Source organism: Lipophrys pholis, assembly GCF_963383615.2.
Source record: "Lipophrys pholis genome assembly, chromosome: 2".
Taxonomy (NCBI): domain Eukaryota; kingdom Metazoa; phylum Chordata; class Actinopteri; order Blenniiformes; family Blenniidae; genus Lipophrys; species Lipophrys pholis.
This window is the reverse complement of record NC_137636.1, coordinates 13,274,793-13,301,381: the sequence shown is the minus strand read 5'-3', so window position 1 is coordinate 13,301,381 and position 26,589 is coordinate 13,274,793. Positions and strand designations below refer to the sequence as shown.

General features: G+C 41.4%; 1 protein-coding gene across 1 annotated transcript; it reads left to right on the top strand.

Annotated features, from left to right (window-relative positions):
* Window positions 1-25,395, top strand: lmo1 (LIM domain only 1). Its single transcript, XM_080490694.1, has 4 exons — window positions 1-636; window positions 15,453-15,666; window positions 23,063-23,188; window positions 24,611-25,395. Exons 1-4 carry the CDS (start codon window positions 615-617, stop codon window positions 24,714-24,716), a joined length of 468 nt encoding a protein of 155 aa, XP_080346820.1. The 5' UTR covers window positions 1-614; the 3' UTR covers window positions 24,717-25,395.
* The last annotated feature ends 1,194 nt before the right edge of the window (window positions 25,396-26,589 follow it).

Sequence of the window (26,589 nt, the reverse complement as noted above, 5' to 3'; positions counted from 1 at the left end):
TTTATTCAGTGGCAGCAGAGGCGAGCGCGGCACATAAACTGGGAGAGAGGCGGTGCGAGTTTGCTTTTAGCAGTTGTCAGATTTGCAATTGGATTTGTTTGAATATAGTTGCTGTTTGGGAGCAAATGAGAAGGAGAAAGGGAGAATATTAACAGCTCGGAGAGCTCAGCCGATCAGTCTGAGCGTCTGATCCCACCGTGTGTGCACATTTTACAGATAGGCGACACTAGATTTTACATCGCTTTTCATTGTTTTGCCTATTTTTTTTCCCCCTCCGTCTCTTATTCGCATGGAATTTATCAAGAGCGACCAACGCTGTTCGACCGCTGTTTATTCGCATCACAGTTCAGCCCGGTTTGAGGGTTCTCGCCGCGTTTATCGCCGTATTCCGAATTATTATTGATAGGGGGGAGAAAACGTGCAGACGGCAATTCATCTTTCCAGGCTTTTTCTTTTTTCTTTTTTTTTTGTTGTTGTTGGTTCATCGAGGCGTAGTCTAGTCAGCCGCGCGTTTCAAAGCCATTTCCAGGAGCAGCTCCGAGCAGACCGAGCGGTGCAGCCTGCAGGAGCCGAGGACGGATCGCCCGGGGAAGGACTCCTCGTTCCTCAGGACGATGGTGTTGGACAAGGAAGAGGGTGAGTAACATGATCGCTCAGCAGCCGCAGGATGCTTTAACCTGGTCGGAGTAACACGGCAAACTACTGACATTTTCCCCCACCGCCGCCCGGACCCTGCGCACCAGCAGCCTGCCTGCGCTCCACACCAGCTCCTAAAGCCCCGCTCCGGTCACCAGTCACGGCAGAAATCCGTGTTTTTCACCGACTGCCTCCGTGCTCCGCCACTAAACACTCCACCTCGACTCAACTGCTTTTTTTTTTTTTTTTTTTTTTTTTTTTTTGGTTTGTTTTTCTCTTTGCACGTTTATTTAAGGCAGATTTCTTTGCAGGAGGCGTTGAAGATGCTGGAGCCGGAGTTTGTGAGCAGACTCCACAGTAGACTGCAGTGCATGTGGCTCCTGGTTTCTTTCCTCCTCTTAAGTGCTTTTCGCGTCTGTGAAGTTGGCGAGGCAGCCTTTGACATCACCACGGGATGGGAGATGACAGGAGAGTGCTTTTAACTTGATTGCAAATTATGGATAGCGCCGCGCAACGCTCGCTCACTTTCCATCCAAATAGGCCTACTTGCATTACTTATCTATTTCAATGTATTTAGGTTAATGGGTGAGGCAATCTAATTAATTTTAATTTAAATCAAACTCGCCACTAATGACGTCCCATTTTGGATTAAACTGATGTTCAGATGTGCAGCGCATTTATCACTTTCGGGTCTAAATGGTTTTCAATGCCTATGCGCTGAATACATTTATTCCGTATATTAGATATCTTTAAGAATGGGCTATTTACAGAAGGAGTATTTATGTGCCTTCAGTCCTCTGATCTTTTTCTGTATTTCATCGCTAAGCTTGATTTGGTAGACCACCTGCTGCCATCCACTGTGACAGCTTCTACAAATCATAAAGCACATTTTTTTTTGTCTGTGTGTGGTACTTCTCAAAGTGTGGTGCATTTCTGTTGTACACTTGAGTTTATCCAAGGCTCCTCCTCCCCCAGAAGTAATGGATGCATCTGTAACCCATTATTTATGTTTGAAAATGGATATTTCGTTCGTCTTTAGCGGAGCATCCTTTCACTTACACATCTAAAAACCAATAAAAGGATTGCGGCAGAGACATAAATTGGTCTGTCTGGCTGAATCCATGTTGTGCTGCTAATGTACTCAAATTAACTCAACTGTAAATTGCCTCCTTTGGATGTCTGTCTAGCTAAAAGTTCCCTATATGATTCATGATTCAGATTGCTTTTAACAGTTATTGGCTAAGCAATATGGTAAATGTACAAGGTGATGCAAATGGCATTAGTGGGAAAGGATGCACAGGAGCATGTAATGCAGTCAATACTACATTAACTACTGATGCCCAATTACAGAACCAGGGAGAGAGGCTTTTAGGAGCATTAGGACTTGCAGAAAAGCTGAGATCACCTGCTGCTCATTGCCTAAAAGCTTCACCCTTTATTTGCTGGTCCCAACCAGCAGCTCCAGCATTTTGGCCAGGTTGTCAACAGAGCAGCTCGGCTCTGGTCTCTTTCACTGTGGTGCCTCTTATCGTTTATTGGCTCTAAAGTTATAGGCTTGTCAATTCTACCTTCTTGTCTAATGTATCCACTTAGTGGATGCACACATAAATGCGTGCGTATGAGATGACGGGGGCGTGGGTTAGTGTTTTGGGATGGCGTATGTGTATGATTACTCTGTGTTTCGTGATTGATTTACTTTTATGCACGTGTGAGTTTGTGCGAGCAGCTTAAGTGTCCATATTTAGTCCTTATGTGGCCCATAAAGCAGGTCATCAGCGTGTTTGTTGTGGTGTTCAAAGCCTGTGCTGCAGGTTGGCGACAAAGTAAAGACGCTGCTTATTTGGCAGACTGTTTCTGAACTCTGACATCTCTCAGAAAAGTCTGCCACAAATTGTGCAAAAACAATACAAGACAATCACCAGAAATGAATCCCAGCGCACTTTTCCTCAGCTTCATTGAGGAAACATATCCCACACTAAACATGTCCCACTGTATAAATCCATTGAACGTGAACCATATTACGCAAAATATCAGCTGTTAGTGGTCATTTTGTCTTTCCGTCTTTCAAACCAAACGTATATTTATATTAGTTTCATGTTGGATGCAGGCACCTGCTCATATTGTAGCACTACTCCAAGATAGCTTACATGCACGTTGGCAATTCCCAGCTTTTTTCTCAAGATGTTCAGGTCAATAACTTCTAATCTCTGGTAAAGCTCCGAGTCTGGGAATATGGAGGAGGCCTGGGAGAGAAATACAGGCTCTGCTCTGTGAAACGACTTAATACGCAGGTTATGGTTAGCAATGAATGTTCCAAAATATTCTGTGTCAACAGTTTATTTCAGCCCTCGATATGAGGTCCCAATTTGTGTCTAATTTGAGAGGAAAGAGCAACTCAGCCATTTTCTCTTCTTCTTCATACCAACAGCAGGAGAAGAAAGTGGATCCAAGCTGAAGGCACATTTCTGCTGAACATTAACATAACTCCAGTATACTTTTTACAGACCCGGGCAAAAGATAAATCCTCCAGCTCCGGATAAATTCCTGGTTACCTGTGCTTGTTAATTTTAGATCGTGTTATCACCCTGTCCGGTGAAATTTGTGCATTCATAAAGCAGGAGCTTGAAAAGCAATGCTTCACATGAATACAGACTGGCGATCTGTCGGCTGCTGTAATAAAACTTGGGCTTGGGGCTCCGATTTTTATTTTGAAATAATAAGAATTGCTTCATTCTTTACCAGCGTTACCATGGTAATACTGTCTTGTAGCGATGTTATATTGATTTAGAAAGTGGACAGCAATATTTCTTTTCTGTTATTTGGTTTCTGAGGGTTGATTTCTAATTTCCAGCTGGAGATTACTTTTATATGTTCCTTAAGTCTTTTCACTTTTACAAAGGAATGCAATTTGCTCTCTTGTATTTGCTATTTTCTCGGCTTATTGGTTTGCTCTTACTTCAAAATTAAACTTGCCCATTTCAAATATTGAAATTACATCTGGTTTTGGTGCTCAAGGCCTTGAACAATATTAAAAAACACATTGCTTCGTTTGATATTTCTTAAGTCAGTACAGTTTTTTTTTTTTTTTTTATTAAGCTTTATTAAAGGCACCTGCATTGCCTTTGCTGCACTTTACCAATTTCCTCTCCAACACATTATGTCAGGAGACAGAAGTGTCGCCTGCACAGATTAATCTCCTTTTTTTCTTTATTTGCGTACATATTGCAAAATACTTACAAAATGTGCACATGTAATAATAACATTGCCTACTCTACATTAACAGGTAACCTATCTGATGCCCAGTATTTTGCCCCCATCCCATATTATGCTAAAGCTGTTCTCATTTTCCATTTCAGCTAAGCTCAGGAAAAAATTAGCACAAAATCACATTAATACCATTTTCAGCAGTGAGTGTTTAATTCCATCTAATCTGAGTCTGATCTTACAAATGCAGAATTCTCACTAGAGACAATTTCGTCTGTCACCACTAAACCCCTAGATCCCTATCAGTCCTGATCATTTCACATTTACGAGTGCGGGAGATGTGTATCATTTTCTGTGATCTAAGTGGAATTCAAAGGGAATGGATCGAGACTTAAGAGACATGTGTTAGCGAGCGCGCCCACCTGCCTTCGATGTAAATGGCTGCACTCATCAGTGTGGCACACAAACTCAATTATGCACACTTGAGCTGTAAGAGCATCCCTTTTATTATCACCGGAGGCCACATGCTAGCCATGTTATCACAGAGATCCTCACAAGATCTGCGGTTAGGCCCCATGCATCACAGACTACAGATGATCTCTGTTGTGTTGTCCCACGTCTGACCCCTTTGGTTCCATTTACACTGAAAAGGAGAAATAGCTCGTACAAGTTGAAGCCATAAAAGAATTCAACATTTGCACCATGTATGAACCAGACACATGTTGTAGGAGTGGCAGCTAAAGTTGTGACAAAATCCACAGTCTGCTGACGAGCTGGGCGGAATTGTTTCTTTTGAAGTGCCATTCCTGCATGCAGACATCAGTGTGTCATAATTGTCGTGCAGAACTGTTCTCAAAGCTGTATATTTGATTATTTGCTGAATTACTTCATCTGGATCTAAAAATATATCAATCGACACATACAACACAAAAAAACCACCCGTCACACGTGCGCACACTTCCTGCAACATCTCAGGAGTTTCCTTTTGCACACAGTTATTTATTCACCTGTTTACCTACTGCGCGCTCACCGTTCTGACTTGTTTGGTATTCGTTGCACTCTGTAAAGATTATTCTTTGCTCTCAGGAAAATCATTTCCCCTTTATTCTGTCATGATAGGCTTACAAAAGGAAGACAGGGGGGGGGGGGGGGGGGGGGGGGGGGGGGGTGACATGCAGCAAAGTTCTTGAGACGAGCAGATGTCAAAACTACAATGTCACCAGCTGTGGCTCTTCGGCAGTTCAGTGCTGTATTACTGCGGAAGAAAATGTGCAAACGACGTACTCGATAGAATTTTGCGCTGAGAATGAAATTGAATGTTTATGTGTTTATCTGGGTGGTGAAGTGCTTTGTTCGGGTGTAAATCTGAAAATCATAATTGCAGTGATCTTAACACATTTCCTGTGTCATGAGCTAATCTATTATTCATTGAGTATTAAGCAGGTCTTGTTTAATCCCTCCTGAAGTAGTCCCTCGATGCATATTTCTATAAAGTCTCTCAGCATGTGTTATAACCTGAATGACACTGGATTTTTAAGGTCAATACCGGTCACCAAAAAGACGACAAAAAAAGATTTGCATTGCTGCTGTAACGTTGGAAAAAGCGCTCAGTATATCACAAGTTGTGCACACAAAAGCACAGAAACCAAGTGACACATCAAATGTGCAAGCGCTCTTCATTGTGCTTCAGGAGAACATCAACTTTGTCAACAGTTGTAAGTCGGTTTCCAGTTGTCAAACTCATGTCAGTTATGTGACTCGCTGCAATGTTGTTAGTTTCTCCTAAACTCCTACAGCTCTCGGCGTCCACAAAAATGTGTCTCCAATCGTGACCTTCGTCTGATCTTTCTTATTCTTTCACGAAGCACTTTCAGATTTCTCACTCCTTTGTTTCTCCTTTAAGATATTCATGTTGGGGTTTTTTTTCGCGGTATATGTCATTGTTTGGCAAGGAAGATATTAGAAGTACGAGTTGACATGCTTGACACAACTTCTGCAAACACGACGTGGAGTCTGGTAGAATAGAGGCACAAAGGGAAAACTCAGTATACCTGCATGACTCTTTGTGATACAGAGTCGCCCTAATGTGTCAGCGAGCCTTGACTGGATCTTTAATTCAGACTGGGGCAAGTGTTTCTTTTCAAACATTAAAAAAAAAAGAGGCGCACATGTTTTGTTATTTTTAAGAACTCTTAACAAAATAATGTTGACCACCAAATATTTTATTTAGTTATCACAATCAAAATCACAATGAAATGACATGGCCTGCCTCAGCTTGAACCAACAAAGGTCGAGCTTCAGTCTCTCCCCTTTGTGTTTACTTTGTACTTTAGACAGTTATAGGGGAAAAGCGCCTTTTTATATTCTGCACCCTGGTGGTGGAATCATTTGTTAAAAGATCTCAAGCTAGAAACACTAATATCCTTTAATGAATTCTTTAATAAAATATGCTGAGGGAGGAATTTGCTGCTTCTCTTATGAGTTTCATGTGTCTATTTAGCTGTACTGTTTTAGTGAGATACTTGTATATGTGTTTCAAGGTTTTGCTTTGTCCTTTTAAATACTGTCTTATAATGGCTGTAACCCTGGCCATGTCTACCTGACAGTGGGACCTCTTGGCAAAATATAAAGAAAAAATGCTAAAGAAAAAAAGGGTGCTAATGCACTCTTGCGATGATGCAGAGTAGAAGATGGCATGTGTTTATTGTGGTACATACAAAAGTAAAAAAAAATATATATAAAAAAAAAAAAATACATTTGTAGTTAGTAGACGGTTTTCAATAACAGCCATGTGCCTTTAAGTTGTAAATCAAGTATGCATTGGTTTGATTAGTATAGGTTTATGCATAACAGAGAGGGACGAGGCACCTGCAGAAATATAATATTGCAATATTGCTCTGCTATACATTTAGGAGTCTATATGAGCAGGTCTGTTGTGCTCTCCGTAAAGTGCCAATTGGAATCCCTGCCAATGCTGTATTTCCTGTGTGTAAAAGCTTTGATGATCATTGTTGCTGAGTAATTTCACTTGTTTTATGCTCCGTGTCTATGTGAGAGTGTGGCACTGAGGGGGGCAGTGTTGGTTGGTCAGTAAAAGAGCCTTTGTTTTTGTGGGTGTAAAGAGCAGAAAAGCCTCTAGTGGCTGCTATTGAGACTTTCAAGCTGTTCAACCCCCTTCACTACAGCTTTCCTTTCTGTGTTCTGCAGGTTGAGTCTCAAAAAGTGAGTTTGGCTTTAAGTGATGGATGTTTCATATCACATTCAGACATGTTGCTGGTTTTGTCTGTCTCACTGCTGACTCTTTTGCTCGATCCTCACTGAGTCTCTCTGTGAAATGAAGATGCTGCACAGTGTAATAAGACTGGACCATCAATTCCTGTAATTTTACCGGACAATATATTTGCGTTTTTTTTCCATTTTCTAATGCAGCATCGGTACAGTATGTAATTCTACGTCTGTTCAAAATGACCTTCACGCAACTATTTTTGGAAGAAAAAAAAAAGTTGCATGAATTTATGTCAAAAGCAACACAATTCAAAGTTTCCTCAGAGCCTTGAACACACACATCCAAAGTAAAGTAGGGTGGATGCTTCGCACTTTCCTGAGATGTTACAGTTGTCTTGTTGGCAAATAGGAAAGCCGGGGGTGCTTTCTCCTAAACAAGAGCCAACTTGCTGAGAACTAATCTCTTATTGGATGACCTTCAGTAAATACAATCTTAAGTACCTAATTAAAGCGTGTGATTAAGGGAAATAGTTCTGTGTCCCTTAAAGCTAACGGATTAGGTTTGGATATTGAAGTTGTTGATTTAATCAGCCTTTAACACTGATGTTTGTAACTACAGACTCAGAGGCAAACTGACACACATTTCCAGTGAACCTGGAATTAACTTAAACTCGTCTGCCAGATATCCAAACTGGCCCCCTTCCTTTCTTTCGTTTTTACTTTCCATTCCATCTTATTTCACTTCAGTCGACCAGTTGTGTCGAGCTGAGCGACCGTTTGATTTCATCCAGTCACAGGAACTACTCCTCGAGGAAATAAAGTCAATCTTTGTAATAAGAGTTAATATAAAAGCATTTCATTAAAGCCATTTTCATAATGAAACATCAAATATCATCTACATTATTTCCCTCTTGAGAGCTTTCAGATGAGACAGCTTAGTTTACCATCTCACATGTTCTCACTCCGTCTTCACCAAGACCTCTCCTCTAATTGTGCACCCACCCAGCCTTCCTCATTATTTACCCCATCAGGTGTGGGAGTAGGTGCATGAATGACATTAGAGGCCTATGCGGCTAAATAACTGCCCCCTGTGGGGAATTTGCATTATTCAAGATTAAAGAACCTCACACAGTGCGCCACAGTATGGTGTTCCTTCTTCCCGTCCATTTTCAACTCACTGAGAACCCTGAATGGCACACCTGTCTCCTGGCATATCCTTTCAAATAATAAGTGCGCAGTAATTGCTGGGGAGTGGGGAGGATTTTGTACATCACTTCCTGACCTCATGAGTGACACAAACTTTAGAGGGCTACATTTATTCCTGTGCAAATGCATTTTTAATGTGGACTAAAAAGTGTTTGTGCATTCTTTTCCGGATGGCGGAAAGTGGCTGTGACAGGTCTAATGGTTTGATTTTTTTTTTTTTTTTTTTTTTTGACAGGAATCATAAAGTGGCAGATAAGATTGCCTCTTGTATGAAAGTTTAAAAGCGTATAGTTTAAGAAAAGATGGATTTTTCCTTTATGCGATCTCAAATGCAGACTGTGGAGGAAATGTCAGCTGCTCTTGTACCTACTCCATGAGGACTGAAGATGAAGATGTATTCACCTCCGTGGTTATTGACAGCTTGCTCTTAAATGGAAAAATGGCAAAATGGGAGGTTTCAAGAACAAAATACCTCAATAGCAAGAGCAGTCAAAGCCTAACAGCACACCTACATTCGATTGGTTGGATGAAATACCAAATTTTCCCCTTGCTCTGTCAACACTCCTGACAGTCCTCCTTCGTTCGGAGCTCTCATGGGTTTATTTGAGGTAAACCTGCATGATAAAACCCTCAATGTTTTGTGTCTTTTCTCCTCCTCCTCATTCATCATATTCCCTCGCTCTCATTTCCTTTCCCCATCTCCCCCTCTCCCACTCTGCTTCTGCTGCTGACAGCTTACCTTGCAGAGCTCTAATCTCAACCTACTACTGAGCAACCAAGTGTTGGAACAAGTCGCCTTCTGTAATAATTTGAAAACTCTGCCAGTTTCATGTCTTTAAAAAAAAAAAAAGGCAGCAATGAATTTAATTAGAAAGCTGTTGCATATCTCTGTGATACATTTCTTTTAATTAACCCCATGTGAATAAATTAAAAATAATAGGGGGCTGAAAAGTGTGGAAAAAACACCCTAATGAAGTTTTCCGTTAATTGGGATGGAGTCTGCAGCCAAACCACAGTGAGCAGTGAGCACCAGGAGCTAACAATGCCTTCTGTAAGCCTCAGAAAAGGGCCCAGGGCCTTCGTGCTGACTTCAAGTGTAAGAAATGCACCTCTGACGTGATGGAAATGACCGTGGGCTGGGAGAAAAGGCAGTCCTGTTCCAGGCTGCTCTGCTGAGACTCCCCATGCCGCGCTTGAAGCTGGGCCAGTGTTATTGCAGCCCTAATGCGGCTGACTCATTTGGAGCGGATCAGGAGTAATTATGGTAGGGAAAGTGGCTGCCGACCGTGGGGGTCAGGACACTTGTAACATGTGAAAAGAGCAATTATTCCAGGAGACAAAACCCTCCCTTATCCTGGGCAGTGCCAGGGTCAATGTAAGGGACGGCTGGGCTCCGTTTCAGCGGGGCTTATTAGCCGCAGCAAGCTGCAAAGTTTGAGAGAGTGCATCTTGTTAATGAACAGTCCCCTCCTCAACTCCACCAGCCCTGTCTGCGCTCTCTCCCACTTACTGTGGGTGTTAATTATGTCATAATCATAGCACGCATACAGTCCCAGAAATCACCTCACAGACCCCAGCATTCATACACAACCATCTGGAAAAGTGGCATGCCATACAGTAATATAGGAGGCTCTCAGAGCAAATTCTCAGAAAAAAACACAGCCAGTATGAAATGTAATATTGACTTGGGCCTTGTAAGAAACTACCTAATTTGAGAGTGAATGCTTATGTCTCTTTGTGTGTGTGTGTGTGTGTGTGTGTGTGTGTGTGTGTGTGTGTGTGTGTGTGTGTGTGTGTGTGTGTGTGTGTGTGTGTGTGTGTGTGTGTGTGTGTGTGTGTGTGTGTCCTTTTCCCCTCCTCTTTTATGCCACAACTAAGGATAGAAATATGAGTCAGTGGTCTTTATTTTGTTTATCATTCAGAATATGCTCATCAGTCTGCTTTCAACTGGCATGTTGTATTCCAGATGATATTATTACCAGATGTCTTGTGTTTTGTCTTGGCGATAGAAAAACATGTCTATGGGCTCAATTACAGCCATGATAGTAGCTCAGTGAAAGGGGCTGATTTATGCACACAATGGCAAGACATCTGCATGAGATCCCTATTAACCTCAGACGCAGACACCTTGGCCCAGGGACAAATTTTATTTGGGATTGCCATGGCCACCGCGTTTACAGTGGTGGCAGAAACACAAAAGATGGGGAGGGGGTGAATTAGCACTAAAGCTTTTAAACTGCAGACTGAGAGTTGGTCTGATGTGGAACCAACACCATAATTTCTAAATTTAGCTATTTTATACGGATATCCATGTTTTAACCTCCTATCTATAGAAGGAATGACTTAACTCATCTGTATTAAAATATATTGCAACATAATTAACCCAAACTGCCACATTGGGTGAAGTCTTCACCTGGAGGGTGTGAGACCCAGGTTTAAACCTTTTTTGCTGCAGAAAGAGCGTCCAATGTGAAAACGAGCCAAGTTGCAATAACTTGCCGTGGAAAACCTGGTAAAGGGTGCAGGTGAATAAACGCTCAAATATAATTAAATGTTTTGTAAATGTGTTTAATATGATTGATTCTGTTATGTATTTCTAGTTCACTGTTATTTGGTAACCTTATGCTGCAGTTTATAGTGTCATTGTTGCCCATTAATGTCTGGATGATGTGTGCAGGAGTGCTTTGAATTAAGAGATTATAGTAGTGGTGGTGATTACGAAGATGAGGATGAAGATGAAGACAAATGTACTTGTTCCAGATAAATGCTATCATTTGGTAATGTAGTATTTAATTTCCCTGGGTATCCTAGTCAATGCATTCACCATGCTGGTGGCTAACAGTTTCTTATTTAGTGCAGCTGGGAGTTGGAATTATAGGGGGCCCCTGAGAGGAGGCCCACCCAGGGCCAGCTTCCACTTCCTTGAAAGCCCACCTCCCGCCCCATGTGTCAGGAAGGCTGAGCGATTCTCATCAAGATCCTTTACCTCCCCATGAACCAGAAAAGCCTGCATCACACCATGGCGTCAGTGCTTTTAATTGATCAAAAGACATTTAACAAAACACAGAAGCAGATGTAACTGTCCTTTCTACCATTAAGGGTGAGTGCTTGTGAGAGCAGCTGGTCCACTGGGATCATGCGTGTAGTAGTGGAGTGAAGAGTGCCATCATTTGTAAGTGAATTTCCTGCAAAAAAGAAATAAATTCAACTATCTTGATAATGGACTGTGTAGTCAATTATGTGGGGAAAAAACTGCTAGTTTAGGTTTCCAAGATTGTGAACTATATTAAAAATGGGAATACAAGTAGTGTCGACTATAAGACTTATGATTTATCCCCGATATCCCAAACAAAATGACACACAGTGATTCACACGAAATGTGTATACATGAAGGATACCATTCAAACGCCTGCTCACTTGTTTTGACAAACACATCCAAACATTTTAGTGATAAGACAGAGACAGAGGCGTTTGGCACAAATCATCTGTCTGTTCAGTCTTGCTATGTCTATTTAAAAAAACGTTTTTATTTTTATTTTTTCTATTTTCAAATATTTCTTTGAGTGCTCCATACTGCGGAATTCCTTTTAAAAACTTAAACATATCACAAAGGTTAGTGAACTGATGTGATTTTTGATAGCTACAGAGATTGAAGTGTAAATAGGGTAACACAAGTCGGATACTATCTATAATGGAAAATACATGCTCTGACAGACTGCTTGGGTTGAGTAAAACTAACTGTACATATTCTTGAAAGATACAATCTAGAAGAAAGAGAGCCATGACAGGCCTCCACACACAGTGCTAATGGCAAATTAAATTCCTGCTCAGGAAGAATATTTGGCAGGGCAAGTGCTGTCTCTCCACTTTGAGGGGTAAAATGCATCCCTTGTTGGAGAATGAATCGTGATGTGGAGAGGCATGCTTTTGGTGACATCAAATGACACTGGAAGGTCAGTGGCACTTGTATCTGTTAAATGGATTGGATTAAGTGGAGGCTGCCTCCTAGTCTGGTGCTTCCTTTCATAATGCAGCTTTTCTTTCTGGGAGGTGGCAAGAATTGGAGGTTCTGTTCTACTCCACCGTTTCTCAGCGCGCCGGGAGTGGTGACAGGTGCAAGAAAATGTCTGGTGGCATTAAGGGAATTGAAAAGACATTTACTTTACACAATCATTTTTTTTTCTGTCACCGCTCTTTGTTTAGCAGGTTTTAGCTACCGCTTGCCACACTGCTATTAAAGCTGTTTTCCAGAGGCTGCTTTGGTACAAGACATCAAACTCATGTTTGTTCCCCACAATGGCTTCGAGAAAGAGGCATCAGCTGAACGAGCGCACTGAGTTCCTGGTAGGCATTAGGTGTTTCTTCATAGAGACATCTCTCTCGCAGTCAGGCCTGAAGGACCGGGACATATGCACGAATAAATGAATGTCAGACTAACTGCAAACACAGAAGCCAGGTCGCACCAAGACACAGACTGTGTTGTCACTTTAATGATGCTGAGCAGGGTTTTAAACAAAGTGTGCATCTCGTAGCGGAGGTGAGCTGCATACAGCAACTCCAGGATAGGTTAAGCTTTGGCCTTTTCAAACGTGATGTAAAACACACACGATATGTTTAAGGAATGTGTGGCGGGTGGTGGTCTCAACCAATTAGGAGTAGTTCTCTGGAGGTGGAGGAACGACCTTTTTGTATAATTAGTTCTCTTATTTAAAGCAAAGATTTTGAGCAGAATAACTAATTAGGTGTCATAAAAGGCAAATTAAAGATTTTTGTGATCCCTGAGGGAATTGAAGCAACTCCTTTCTTTTCCTTCGCACAAGCTTTGAAGCACACACACGTACACATAGGCACAGACACATACGTGCGCGTGCGCACACACACACACACACATTTTCTCTCTCCTCATTAAGACTGTTTTTAGTTCTGTAGAAGCCTGTCAGGCGAGCACTGTTGGCATACCTGCAGAGAGCTGCCCTAACAAGCCATGAAATACAGGTAGAAGAGTCCGCCCTTATCCAGTGTGGCTTGAATTTGAAGCTTTTTAGCTTCATTTACACTGAACATTGGTATTTATAGCAGGTTTTGTGATCCTAATGCACCAGCTTCAAGGGGTCTGTTTTGGGAAGGGAGGGAGGTGAGGGAGCTGGAGGGCAGGCAGAACACTAATTGATGGCTCCCATCACCAGCACTGGACCAATTAGCCTCTCCTTTCCACTTCTGATAAAGAAATAAGACGGCTCAACACCACTGGAGCACTTACTGACATATAAACCAAAGCTATAAATTTGACTAACAAGCTCTCCTATTTCTTTCACCTCTTCTTTAAAAGGGGGAAATGCTAATTATATTACATTCATAGCATTATTGATGTGGCGATGGCCAAAAATTGCAGAGCGAATCTGGATCTGATAAGGTACTTTGTGAGTTCATTTCCATATGTGTGCGCACATGTGGAACACACAGAAAAAGAGAGAAAACGATGATGATTTCCATTTGAACCAAGTCTCTTAAAAAAAAAAAAAAAAAAAAAAAAAAAAGGAAAAAAGTGCCACACAGTTATTTTGTGAAGGAGCGCACACTCGGCAGACTTAGCTGAGAAAACAGTACGGAGAGAAACAGTTTCTTGTCCCTAGCTGAGGTTGTTTTTGTCATTCAGCAAACTGTAAAAGTTATAGTTAAATAACAGGCCAGGCTTCAGAATGACTACAATCACAGTTAACGTTACACAGCTACAGAATACACACACTGTTACATTGTGCACACTCTCCTGCTACAGAAATGTAAATTCAAACTTTATCAGGGTTGGAGAAAATGTACCACTGCAGACCTCTAAAGTGCAACAGTGAAAGAGTGACATTTCATATAAAACGGAGTATAACATGACTTTAAAATGGGCCTTTACAGATACCCACACATACAAATTGTTGGCCTGCCCCCCTGTGATGCAGAGTGTCCAGTCTTTTTTTTTTTTTTTTCGTGGAAAGAGAGAGAGAGAGAAATGTGTTTTGAAAGTAGAGTGGCAAGTGGCGTCCACTGTGTGTTCTTTTAGACGGATCAATAGCTCAGTGTGTGAGAGAGTGTCTTAAGAGCTGTTGTCTTGTGCTTTCAGCTGTGGCAGACCTGTTAGTGCTACAGAGGGGAGCTGCGCGCCCCTGCCTCTGTACCAGCAGTGGCCTGAGGGGGGCTTTTAGTCCAAACACAAATGTCAACCACACATAGACTATTAGTGTTTAGTGCAGTTATTAAATGGACTTTATTTGTCCTTTAGGAGGCTAAAAGGCGCACTTAAAGGGGACCTGCGTGACAGCAGGGCAATTTGCGAGTTTGGTAACTTAGGCTCGCTCATTGCAGACACATGAGTACAGATAAGTGTAAAAGGAGGAAAGGCTGTAATGCTCTGAGTAGGGAGCGGTGTGTGTGTGTGTGTGTGTGTGTGTGTGTGTGTGTGTGTGTGTGTGTGTGTGTGTGTGTGTGTGTGTGTGTGTGTGTGTGTGTGTGTGTGTGTGTGTGTGTGTGTGTGTGTGTGTGTGTGTGTGTGTGTGTTTTTGCGTGAGCCCATCAGTGTGGGTCCTTGTGTGTGTATGTAAAAAAAACAGAGAGTGAGTGTATGCTGAAAGGCACTTAGGCCATAACATATCTCACTGGGGTCTGGTAGCAACGTTTTTGTGGTCAGAGGCTTTTTAAAAGGTTAATGTTAATCTATACCAAACAAAGCCCATGAGGAGCTTTTACAGCTGTGGACAGTTGAGTGAAATGGGCTTTGATGAAATGGTAGGTAACTAACGTACTACACAGCTTGTTGTAAATACCACAGTAAGCAAATAAACATTGTGTGTTTTATTCTCAGTGAAAAAAAAAAGAAAACACAAGACACGCTTCCTCCGCTGAAGCCTGCCACCAGTGATCATGTAACTTTTGTATTACAACATGTTCTTGGTGGAACAAGTAAGTCAAGGCTTTGTAGTCCAATGTGACCCGTGTGCCTATCTACATGGAAGAATGTTTTCTTTAATGCATATGAAGCAGGTAGGCAGTGTGCTGTGGCAGTGCAATGTGGCCGTGTGCGAGCCGGGCTTAGACGCCTCGAGAAGCAGCCAGCTTATCAAAAAGCGAACATGAAAAGTCACTCGTGTTCCTGGGCCGTAAATCACGCATGGCTGTTTGTCTCCTTATCACTACAGGTGTGCCGATGCTCTCCGTCCAGCCCAAAGGGAAACAGAAGGGGTGTGCTGGCTGCAATCGGAAGATTAAAGACCGCTACCTGCTCAAGGCCCTGGACAAATACTGGCATGAGGACTGTCTCAAATGTGCCTGCTGCGACTGCCGCCTGGGGGAGGTGGGCTCCACCCTCTACACGAAAGCCAACCTCATCCTCTGTCGCAGGGACTACCTGAGGCAAGAACAACACACAATCACCTTTCTCCACTCTACAAACACAAAAGCCATGCCATTCGATGAGGTGTGCAAGTAGAACAGATCACCTTTTTTCCCCTCCTGGTTGTGTTTGCTTTGGTTTCTCAGAGCGTTCCCTGTGGCTCCCATACAAAGTTAAAATCAATCTAAATCATGCAAAAACTCCCTCAATGTTGTGCGAACATCAGTGCCATCAGCAAAATGGTGCTGTCCTATTTGTTGCAGCATGCATATAGCACAGAGTAATGTTGTTTTCCCTCCCATGAGCTGCACAAAACCATCTCCATTAGTATAATACATACGTTGTAGTTAATCCTGTGCAGCCATCAAAGCTGTCATGACATCTCTGTATCATCATCCACAATACAAATGCATCATCAAACGGCACGTGGACATTAAATCCAAAACAAAACTGATCGCAATCCGTGTGTTTAACTGGAGCCCTTCATTTGTTGTGAAGCAATTCTTCATTTAACTCTCAGGTAGTGTTAATAGATATGAGGTGACAGGAACCTTAAAAAAAAGAAAACACAATTACTCACTGTTGTTGATTATTTTCCTCAGATAATTTTTGTGTTTACATAAACAGAGAAGACTGCTGTCCTGGAATAGACTCGCAGTCTTCATTACACAAGGGCTCTAGGCTGGAAAAAAAACCTCCAGGCAGGCTTGTTGCTTCACTAGTACCCCCACCCCTCACCCCCTCCAATTCAGATACCCCTGCCATCTGTTTGTTAAATTAAACATGACCACTTCCTAGGCGTTAGGTCACATTCCCTACCATTTATCCGTGAGGCAATTCCCCGGGACCTGACATAGGGAAGCAGCCCTTAGGCGACCCATCCCAAAACTCCCTGTCGAACACTGCGCACCCTGTTTCCATTTCTTGTCTCTCCGTTTCCTCAGCATTATCCCCGAGTTGGACAATTTGAGTATCGTAGTTTCACAAAATAATTTAACCAACATTATTTCAAAATCCAGTATAAAGAAAACCTAAATGAACTTGGGTTGGGGTTTTTTCTACCCCAGTCATGACGTTCAGTGACATTTCAGTTTTGTCCGAGCTCTTCCTCTGACCTGGAAGAAGCCTACACACCACTTCAGAGGCGCTTAGGGACGTTACGTTGAGATAGGCCATTACCATCCATCAGTCCCCACCCACAGTTAATGCTTTTAAGATGCAGTGAGAGGTCCACTAAAACCTGGTGTTGCCCCCAGAAGGGGCAGATGGTGCAGATGAGGTAATAATAAATGGGCAGATGACCAAGAGAAGGCAAAAATGATGAAGCCGGGAGTTTCACTTGGTAAAATACATCAGCTGAGAGGACAGCAGTCTCAACCCTAAAGTCATAAGTGCCTAACTGTGCCAGTGACGGGAGATGAAAAAGGGTTTTTTGCACATTGGACCAGTAAGACGTAGAGGTCGAGAGAATGAATGAAAACGGAAAATGACATATGAAATCAAGAGTTAGGGATACTGAAATAAGAATAAAAGAGAAAGAGTAGTAGAGAGCTTCCTGTGCTCCTCTGCTGCCCCAGATTGCCTAATGAAATCCATCCCACTCTCCTGCTCTTCAGCCTGCGACAAATGCAGAGCACTTAATGGCTGAGATGCTTGAGATGAATTCTATTATGGAACAAATTAAAAACCTTGCCTTGCGTATAGAGAAGAGGCAGTTTGAGAGACCAGAGTATTCAAAAGTAGGCGATGCAGTCCCCATCCGGCACCGTTTTCCTTTTCATTCCCTCTTTTCTGAGCAGTAAGACGAAGGCTCCGCTCACCTGCAGTAATGAAGTTAAATCTGTGCACTGAATTAGCCTCCTGCACTTCATTAAAGACAAGCAGTGGATCAAACACACTTTGGTTATTTCCCAGGCTTTGGAACCCTGCCATGCTCACATTAATTATTATAGGAGCTCCATCTGTGATTGTCCTTCAGTGGCATTAGCAACTTATTGAATGCACCCACACTTCCTTGAATCTTACACTTCAACACACACACTAAATAGGCTCGCATAGCTCAGTCGATGTCCTCTTGTGCCCTTTAAAACCATGAGCCCACAGCGAAATTCACCTCTAATCTACCTGATGATATTTTCCCAGCATCAGTGGGGTTATTTCGGAAAGTATTTGTCTTTTTTTGCCTTAAAAACAAGACTGCATTGAAATGTGCACTTTATTTGTCAAAGAGCTGAACTTTGCACCACATCACCAAAGAGTGGACAGTCAGTCATAGTGTGATCACCAGGACTTCAAGCTAAAAATCAGTTAATCTTCTATTTCATATATTAGAGAGGACATAATAGTCACCCACTTATCAAAATGGAGTATAATTAACTCTAAAAGGAAAACGTTTTCAAGATAATGAACATTATAAGTTATCCACAAACCGGTGAAATAGCGGGGGGAAGATGATAGCTCCATCTGGATGTGACCGTTTTTCAAATGTGGTGTCTCTCTCTCTCTCTCTCTCGCTCTCTCTCTTTACTCTGTTAGGAAGTAAAACAGTTGCTCTTTTTCTGTAACAGTTGCTCTTCTTTCTTTTTTTTCTTCTTTTTTTTTTCCGAGCGGGATAGATCTGAACAGAAAGGTTTACACTTTCAAAAAGACACAACTGTTGGGGAAGGTCAGAACATGCGATGCATGCATTAACAGCTTTCCCTTTTATGAAATCTGACAAACCCTGAGCAGGCAGGGGAGTCTCAGAGAGCTCAGAGAACAGGTAGAAAACTTCAAGAGCCACAGCCCAATCTGAGGGAGGCAACACACAGAGGCAGATGATGCACTGTCGGAGCTTTAAGGGTTTGAAGTTCGCAAAGCAGTGAGTTGAAAGAACTAAAGAAGGCCCTCTATTCTCTAAAGACAAATTGTAATAACCCAATAACAGAGGAAGGAGAGCTTCTTTAAGTTCCTGCCGTCCAACTCTGCTTGCAACATCCCACACCAACACACTGTTACATTTTTAGCTACTAAAAAGGACCTTTTCACCGAGTACAGTCACTTTACTGTGTTAAAGATGGGAAGCAAGGATGCATTGCTGTAACACAGATGTAACCGCATTGAAGAAAGAACTAACGGACCAAAAAATGTAAAGAATAGATTAGAAGTTTGAGCTGTTTGAGATGAGACTTTAAAATACATGTAATTTTGTCAAGTTACTATTGAACCAATGACGAGGATTTGTAACTCTCACTATGTGTTATGTGTGCTTTATCTGAGACCGTAAGATCATTACATTCACATCGAGTATATAAGCCGGGATTATTGATGTGTTCACAAATTACAAACTAAAGTGCAGTAACTGTACCAAGCAGAAAATGTTTTTTAAAGAAGCAAATTAAATATAGTAATGTTAAAAAAAGTTATATTACCATTTCTATTTTAATTGCACATTAATACTCATTTTGATCGATTGATTGATTGATTTAAATAAAATGCATTATTATTATTACATTCATCATCATCATCTTGTGCACAGAAAACTATATGCATTTGTAAGTCAGGTTGAATAAAAACAAATTTCTGCTTTACTTTGTTCCATGCAATAAAAGCTAAATATTTTTCAAAATTAACTGGTTGAAACATACATGTGGGAAAACAAAGCAGTGGAACATATTTGTCTTTTGCTAAACTACTTTAGCTACTGCAGCAGTTGCGGCTTTAGTGCACTTGATTGTTATTGTTATGTTATTGTTATTGTTATGTCCAATTTCAAAATAAAAGTTATCATTTCAACAGATGCTGAAATTTGTATCGAAAGCACACACTCGTGACAGAAATACCCATCTTGCTTTGACTTCATCCTTCATTATCCCACTCCGAAAGCTGTGCCAAAATGTCACACACACATTGATGAGGGGGGGTCCAAATCAGCACTTCTAACCCTTTAATCCATTTAAATGAACCACACAAGCGTTTATTTTTAGGAATGGACCTTTTGTGGTTGAAACCCTGCAACAATACCGATGATTGATCAGCCACATACGCAGGGCTGAGTCTATTACAAGCTGCTCTGAGCAATAATATTTTTGAGAAAGTTGTCATTCACACTCTATTTAAATGGTATTGCTTGAAAAAAAAAAAAAGGGGGGGGGGGGGGGGTGTTGATTTTCTTCTCTACCTTCCTTTGGAGAATATTGATTTATTTAATCCAAATGACCAGGGAAATTGAAGTGCATGAGCCAGTGCTTTCCTACAATACAGGACATGCGTCAGAACAATACGTGTGAATTCTTCAGAAAATAATCTATTCAAATTAAAAAAAAAAAAATTTCACTTTAAAAGAAATGAATTAAGTTTTTTTTTCTTCAAAAGGAATTAGAATTACAGCCTGTGTTCTTTCAAAGGCACTGTTGCAGTGTTGTGAAGCATATCAACGTTTTAGAATATGTCTGCTATAACTCTATTGTCAGTTTTCTCGTGTGTGTGTGTGTGTGTGTGTGTGTGTGTGTGTGTGTGTGTGTGTGTGTGTGTGTGTGTGTGTGTGTGTGTGTGTGTGTGTGTGTGTGTGTGTGTGTGTGTGTGTGTGTGTGTGTGTGTGTGTGTGTGTGTGTGTGTGTGTGTGTGTGTGTGTGTGTGTGTGTGTGTGTGTGTGTGTTCAATAATTGTCAGTCCGTCAGTTACTGGACATGACATTTGGTGAATCGTTAATTCAGTGTTGCCGTCCCTTTTCTAGATCTTTAGGGTTTTTCTTCATGCTTTATTAAGATATCACCATTATATTTCCCATTATTATATCAAATAAATCCATTCTTCCAGCATATTGAATGCCGCCTCAACATGGCTCATCTTGATGCCGCTAACTCCTTTGTTTTTGTGGTAATATGTTGCCGTCCTTGAGCCGAGCTCATGTTTTGCTATGAAACTCATTGCTTACTAATACATGGCACCCCTCAGCTGTTACTCATGAGACCACTGCAGTGGTGTTTCTCTCTCCAGTCGCTTTTAGCTTCACAGGAGCAGGAAGAGAGGAGTGTAATGTGTTTGAACAGTTCTCTCAGGCTGTAATCTCCCCTTAGCACGAGGAGCTCAATTAAGCCATATGTTGATGCCACATTATAACCCAGACACATCAACTGTTGGCGGAAAACCTGTGTGAGTGGGACGCAGCCATTTCCACTGCACTTTCTTACAGTCCAACTCTTTTGTGCCATTTCTGCCTCTGATTGCGAAGCACAAAGCAGATAAGGAAGTCAGGTTAGCATGAAAGAAAGTGGACTGCTCCCTGATATGAAGACTATTAAGGTGATTAAGAAGAACCATTGTTAGTGAGGTGAACATGCCACGGTGCTCTGGCTTCTTTCAGCTTTTTGTACATGCACATAGAATGTCCATAACCTTTTTTTTTTTTTTTTTCCTGAGGTCAGAATACCAGACTGAAGGCTTAGAGTTTGATAGATGTGGGCTTCAACCGACTGGAGTTTATGAATTCTCCAATATGAGCTGAAATGACCCCATTAATATAGCAGAAAAAAAAAGGTTATTCCCACAGTGTTTGGATTATTGGTTTGTAAAGAATATAGATAAAGCTGAAAGGTGAAAAACACGCCACTTTCGTGACCCACCGCTAGGTCTGATTGTCAAACTTAGTGTCAGCAGCAAGCTGGGATTCCCCACCAGGCGTTTTCACAACCTGTATGTATCAACTGAGCACCGTGTCTGGAGCCCAGCGGGGCATAATGGAGATGGGTTAGAATAATCCTAGTAGCTGTTATAGGTGTGTGCATGTCAGTCTCTGTAAGTGACCAAGGCTCGTTCGGCTCTTTCATAGCCTCGGTTCCCTGAGGGATAGAAAAGGGCATCACTGTGTGAGCCCTCGGAGCTCAGGTGTGGTGAAACATGGACGAGTCTCTGACTATCAGGATGACACCAGGAGCTGTGGGTTTTATCGGATGGGGGCAACCTTTAGTCGAATAGTAAACAAAATGTGCAATGATAAAAAAAAAAAAGTAATTTAAAAAATCACTTGGAAACTTGCGGCATCACAGTCGCGACTACTTGTTCTCCGTCCACCAAAAATCGTCTTTGATGATATAAATATTGGATTATAATGGTAACAAGGTCCGTCTCTGAAGCACTGATATTTGGTTTGTTTTTGGATCGATGGTGAATGTGTGAGAATTTTATTTCGACGTTTGGATGAGCAAAAATCTTTGTATCCCCGTCTGTGAAGAGGGAGGGAAAATATTCTTTGTGTTACGGCAGATGTCTACTGTACGAGAGCTTTTTTTTTTTCTTTTTTTTTTCTCGCTAAAACAGTAACCAGTTGTAACAATGTCTCAGTTTAACACCCTGTAAATCCCTCTCATGGAACATAACAACCTTTCTCCCTCTGTTTCTGTCTCTCCTGCTCCTCTGGGGCAGTGGCCCCTAATTAGAAGCAGAGCTGCTGGATAGACATTTTCTTTAACAAGGTGAAAGCAACTGAATGGGACTAACATAAACGAGGCAGAATATCAACACCGCGAGTCCTCCGTCTGAGCTCAACAAGTTTGGAGAAAAAGTGTTTAACATACTGTTGGAATGACAATCTGCTGTTGCCTTATCCCCTCTTGCAAAGCTGTGAAGCGGTTCTTTTCCTGCTGCAGAATATATAAATCTATCTGTGCTCCAGAATCTCCAAATTAAACATAAGGGCAGGCACTTGGAAAATGGAAATGTAAATCTGACTGGAAAAAAGTATTTGAGGTTCCTTTGCTTTGCGGCGAGGAGAGATCTACACCAGTTACTTCTCGCAATGTTTGTGACCTTTATCGTTTGGCTCCTATCTAATCAGCCTAAACAAGCTGCGCTGAGGTTTGAGCCGCGAGTCTGTTCAGTGTGAAACATTTAGTTAACTCTTCAAGGTTACGTCTACCGGGCTCCTCTCTGAATCAAAGAGGAAAGTGAAGAAAAAGAGAGAAGGAATTCAGTCTAAATTCTCTTAAGAGAAATGTATTTTACCTTGTGAATGCCATAGAGTGTGTCGCCTCTTGTGTGAAAATCCAGCTGGCTTTGGTTGGAGACAGACTCATTAGGTACTTCAGTATTGAAAAAGGAAAAACTTTCAGCAGTTCAGATGATTTGCCTCAGACCTGTTTTCATTGCTTCTGCAATGTGTAAATGGGAAATCCTTTGAAGGAGGAGATTAAAACCATGTGATCATTTTAATTAGATCATTAGCCGAGAATTAAGATCTATGTTTGTACCTCTCATTAACTAAAATACCAAGTGAATGCCAAGAAAGATTTGCGCATTACATTCTACATATTTCCATTTTGGCCTATTTCCTCTTCCATTGCAGTATTTCTCGCTGTCATTTTGCTTTTTGTTTGCTCTTCATTGCATCAAGGTAAAGAGAAGGTGGGTTAATCTCTGTCTGTGCTCTCTGTCTTTCAGGCTCTTTGGTACAACAGGGAACTGTGCAGCCTGCAGTAAACTGATCCCAGCCTTTGAAATGGTGATGAGAGCCAGAGATAATGTTTACCATTTGGACTGTTTTGCCTGTCAGCTTTGTAACCAGAGGTAAGATTGAAGATCATAACTGCACAACACATTGCCATTTTAAAGAAAATCCTGAATGAAGTGTTTAAAGTGGCCTGAAGTTCTGAATATCAGGTTTTCTCAAGAAAAACACAAAAAAAAAACTTTCTAGTACAAATGATTTGTTTTTCTGTTTTACTACTTCATTACAAGCAACCATTTGTAAGTGGGGGAAATATCTAAATTGTGTTTGTTAGAATTAAGGTTGCTGTACTGCAAGTGTAATGGTCTGCTAATTAATTTTTGTTGTGACACTCTGCCAACAGTTTGTCCTTGTTTGTGGCCGGATCTTTAACTCTTTTAAGCCACCAGTATGTAAAATTAGCTCTTGTTCTCATGTGTTCGAGGAGGTAAATTCACAATGAAAAACAAGCCCCCCAGAGGTTATGCTGCAAGAAAAGAGAGAATAGTACAACGTTGGTTGGAATTGGTGTTTCCTCAGGGATGGGGCCCATTATAAAATTGGAGTGAGCACAAAGCCCATGGTATGATGTACATAGAATATGACATACCCAAATATTGCTTTTTCCCATTAATATACTGTCAGTAATGGCACCACTCTGAGTGCAGAACGTCCTTTGCATGCTTGTCAGGGGTGCTGTGACCCTGTTCCTTCACACAGCACAAGCCCATTAACCTTCTGCAGGCCAGATTCAGTTACCATAGTGAACACCTGCTGTAAGGGAATTATGACTGCAGTCTCTCTCCTCAGCTGGCAGAAGCGAAGCCAGGTCTCATCTGGCACACAATTGCCATGGCTGTGACTGTTACCAGCTTTATTTACTGTGTTACCAGTCTGGCACATTACTAAAGCCAAGCTATTTTCAGCTACATTCTTATCTTCAATCCCCCTTCAGTGATAATATGGAGCCGTATAAACTGTGTCCCACAAACAAACCGCAGCATAGAGAAGAACAGCGGTAGGGCACACCGCTTTGTGTTATTTTGTCTTTGGAGAAATATCGTTCTTGAGAACCGGAACCAAAGCGGAGTGTGAAACGCCGACCGCTGCAGCAGTTTCTTTGCAAACTCTAGTGGCGCCACCGCCAGTGTTGCTCGGCCAAAGAGAGTTGACCTGCCTTTCATTGGGTGCCAGCGACCGTGTTTGCTTTGAAACAGAAAAGGGTTTTAATCTTTTATTTGAAATCACACAATTTAAGACGACCATCAGAACTAATTTCAAATGTGATGCGCTATCGTGTCAGAGGTCTTGAGCTAAATGCGTGCCATCAAACAGAATCAACATCGCCTGCCGATCTTCAATGCAGCATTTTCCCTACCACTGCAGAAAAGTGTCAGCCAGTCCACACACACACACACACATCTCACTTAGTCATGTCGCCAACAGTAACTCAGTGCTTATAACATTTTCCTCTTTTTTTTTTTTATCCTTTCTGCCAACAGGTTTTGCGTGGGGGACAAGTTTTTCCTTAAAAACAACATGATTTTGTGTCAAATGGACTATGAGGAGGGCCAGCTGAATGGCAGCTTTGAGACACAGGTTCAATAGTGGGAAGCTCATGGCAGCAACAATCGACTCCACACTTTACACACGAGATGGATGTTCTGCTGCACTTGAAAAAAAAAAAGAAAAGACAAGCGTCTGTCTGCTTGCCTGCAATACTTTTTAAAAACCCCTTTATCAGTCCCTAAGGACTTTATTGTAAATGTTCAACTTTTTGCCCCTCCCACACCCCCCAACACTGAGCAGTTACAAATTTTGATGTACAGTTGTGCCTGCTTAGCTGAGCACTGTATTGCTTGTATGTTTTGTGAAATTTGTTTCAGGTTTGGTTTCTTTTTCTTTTAGAAATGGTTCACTGGAGGGTATGTACAGTCTGTTTTCTCTGTATATATAAACTGGAACATTTATTTTATGAAATGTAATGCAATTTTATTACTAGTGTGAATTAAAGATTCTTAAATGTTCATAGTGAGTTTTCTTTTCTCTCGTACCAAAAACCAAAGTTGTTGGAGGTTGGTCCATGTGTTGATATGTAATCATGTAGTCGAAAGCTGCAGCTTGAGAAAAAAAGACTAGCAAGAGAACAGTATATTTGATCTCCTCTTTAAAACATGATGCAACAAAACAAGTTTTATTACATTTTTGCAGAGTTCTGATGGAATTAGAAATGCTGTTTAAAATGAACTAAATAAGATTTTTATTTGGAATAAAAGAATGCTTCTCCAAACTGTGTTGTTGTGAGCGTGCAGGTGTCATGAAAGGGAGTGAGATAAGCTGAGCTGCACTCTGTGATTCATGCTTCACTAATTGCCATCTGATTATAAGAGTGAATTGGCCTGGAAATGAAATGCAACAGCAAATAAATTAGAGGGGGGGAAAAAAAATGCTCATTGAGGTTGAGCTCATCAGCAGCAGAAGCGCAGAGCTGTATTAAAAAGTACTTTTCCAAGAAGTCCCTGTTAATGAAGATGTGCGACACTGTTTATTCCATGAGGTTATATGTCACATGTCGTCTAATACAGCTGTCAGACATTCGGTTTGGTCTGTCAAGCTCTACTTCAGTGAGTTCATTTATTATATGTAGTTATATGAATTCATCTTTAAGTAATAAAAATTCATGAAGATTGCTTTTGTGATGATGCAACATTACTAGATAATGTTTAGGTAGCGCTCCAATTACCAAGACAATCGCCTCAAAAATCACACAAAAATCAATAACAATTGGACTTCCTATTTGTTACCACATTTAAGGGGGCTGTTCACTGTGTGCCTCTGGTTCTGTCTCAGACAAAGGACAGACAAAGGAGGCGTTATCTTTGACCACGGCTTAAAGTCTTTGGTCTTGTGTCGTACAGTGAAAGAGGTTCTCAGATGACTGCCGCCATTGTTGCGCAACCAGAGGCTGAGATAGTCTTCTGACAGTGTCCGAAATGTCTGGACGAGCAAGCCTACTCCTTTGAGATGTCAGAAATGTGCTCCTGCTACGAGCTACAGCAAACAACAAATAGAAACGCATCATAAATGGACGTAAAAGCGACAGCAGAGCTGCACCAAAAACAACTGTCTGCAATTTTCAAAGGAGATAAAATACTGGACCCTATCCAAATTCACCATCTACTTCCATACCAAGCTTTTTCCTTCTACATAAATGTACTTGAAGATTGGTTTTATTCTGTTAATTTTGTTTATGCATGTCCTAAATTATCAATTTATTCTGAAAAATTAAAGTAACTTTTCTTTTTTCAACATCACCACACGCTTTTCACCAGACTACTAATTGCCTGAGGAAAAAAATAATACTTTAAAATGAATAAAAATGATGACGATAAGCTGACAGGTAATATATTGTACATCAGTCTGAAGAGGGGTCGTTGGCCTCTAATTTCTCTCAGTGACATCACATGTTACCGGACCCTTA

Bases quoted from the DNA above. Each gene is read 5' to 3' on its own strand.
- lmo1 (XM_080490694.1), top strand. From the start codon at position 615: ATGGTGTTGGACAAGGAAGAGG. The intron at 15,667-23,062 runs GCAAGAACAACA...TCTGTCTTTCAG, and splicing joins TGTCGCAGGGACTACCTGAG to GCTCTTTGGTACAACAGGGA. The intron at 23,189-24,610 runs GTAAGATTGAAG...TTCTGCCAACAG, and splicing joins TGTCAGCTTTGTAACCAGAG to GTTTTGCGTGGGGGACAAGT.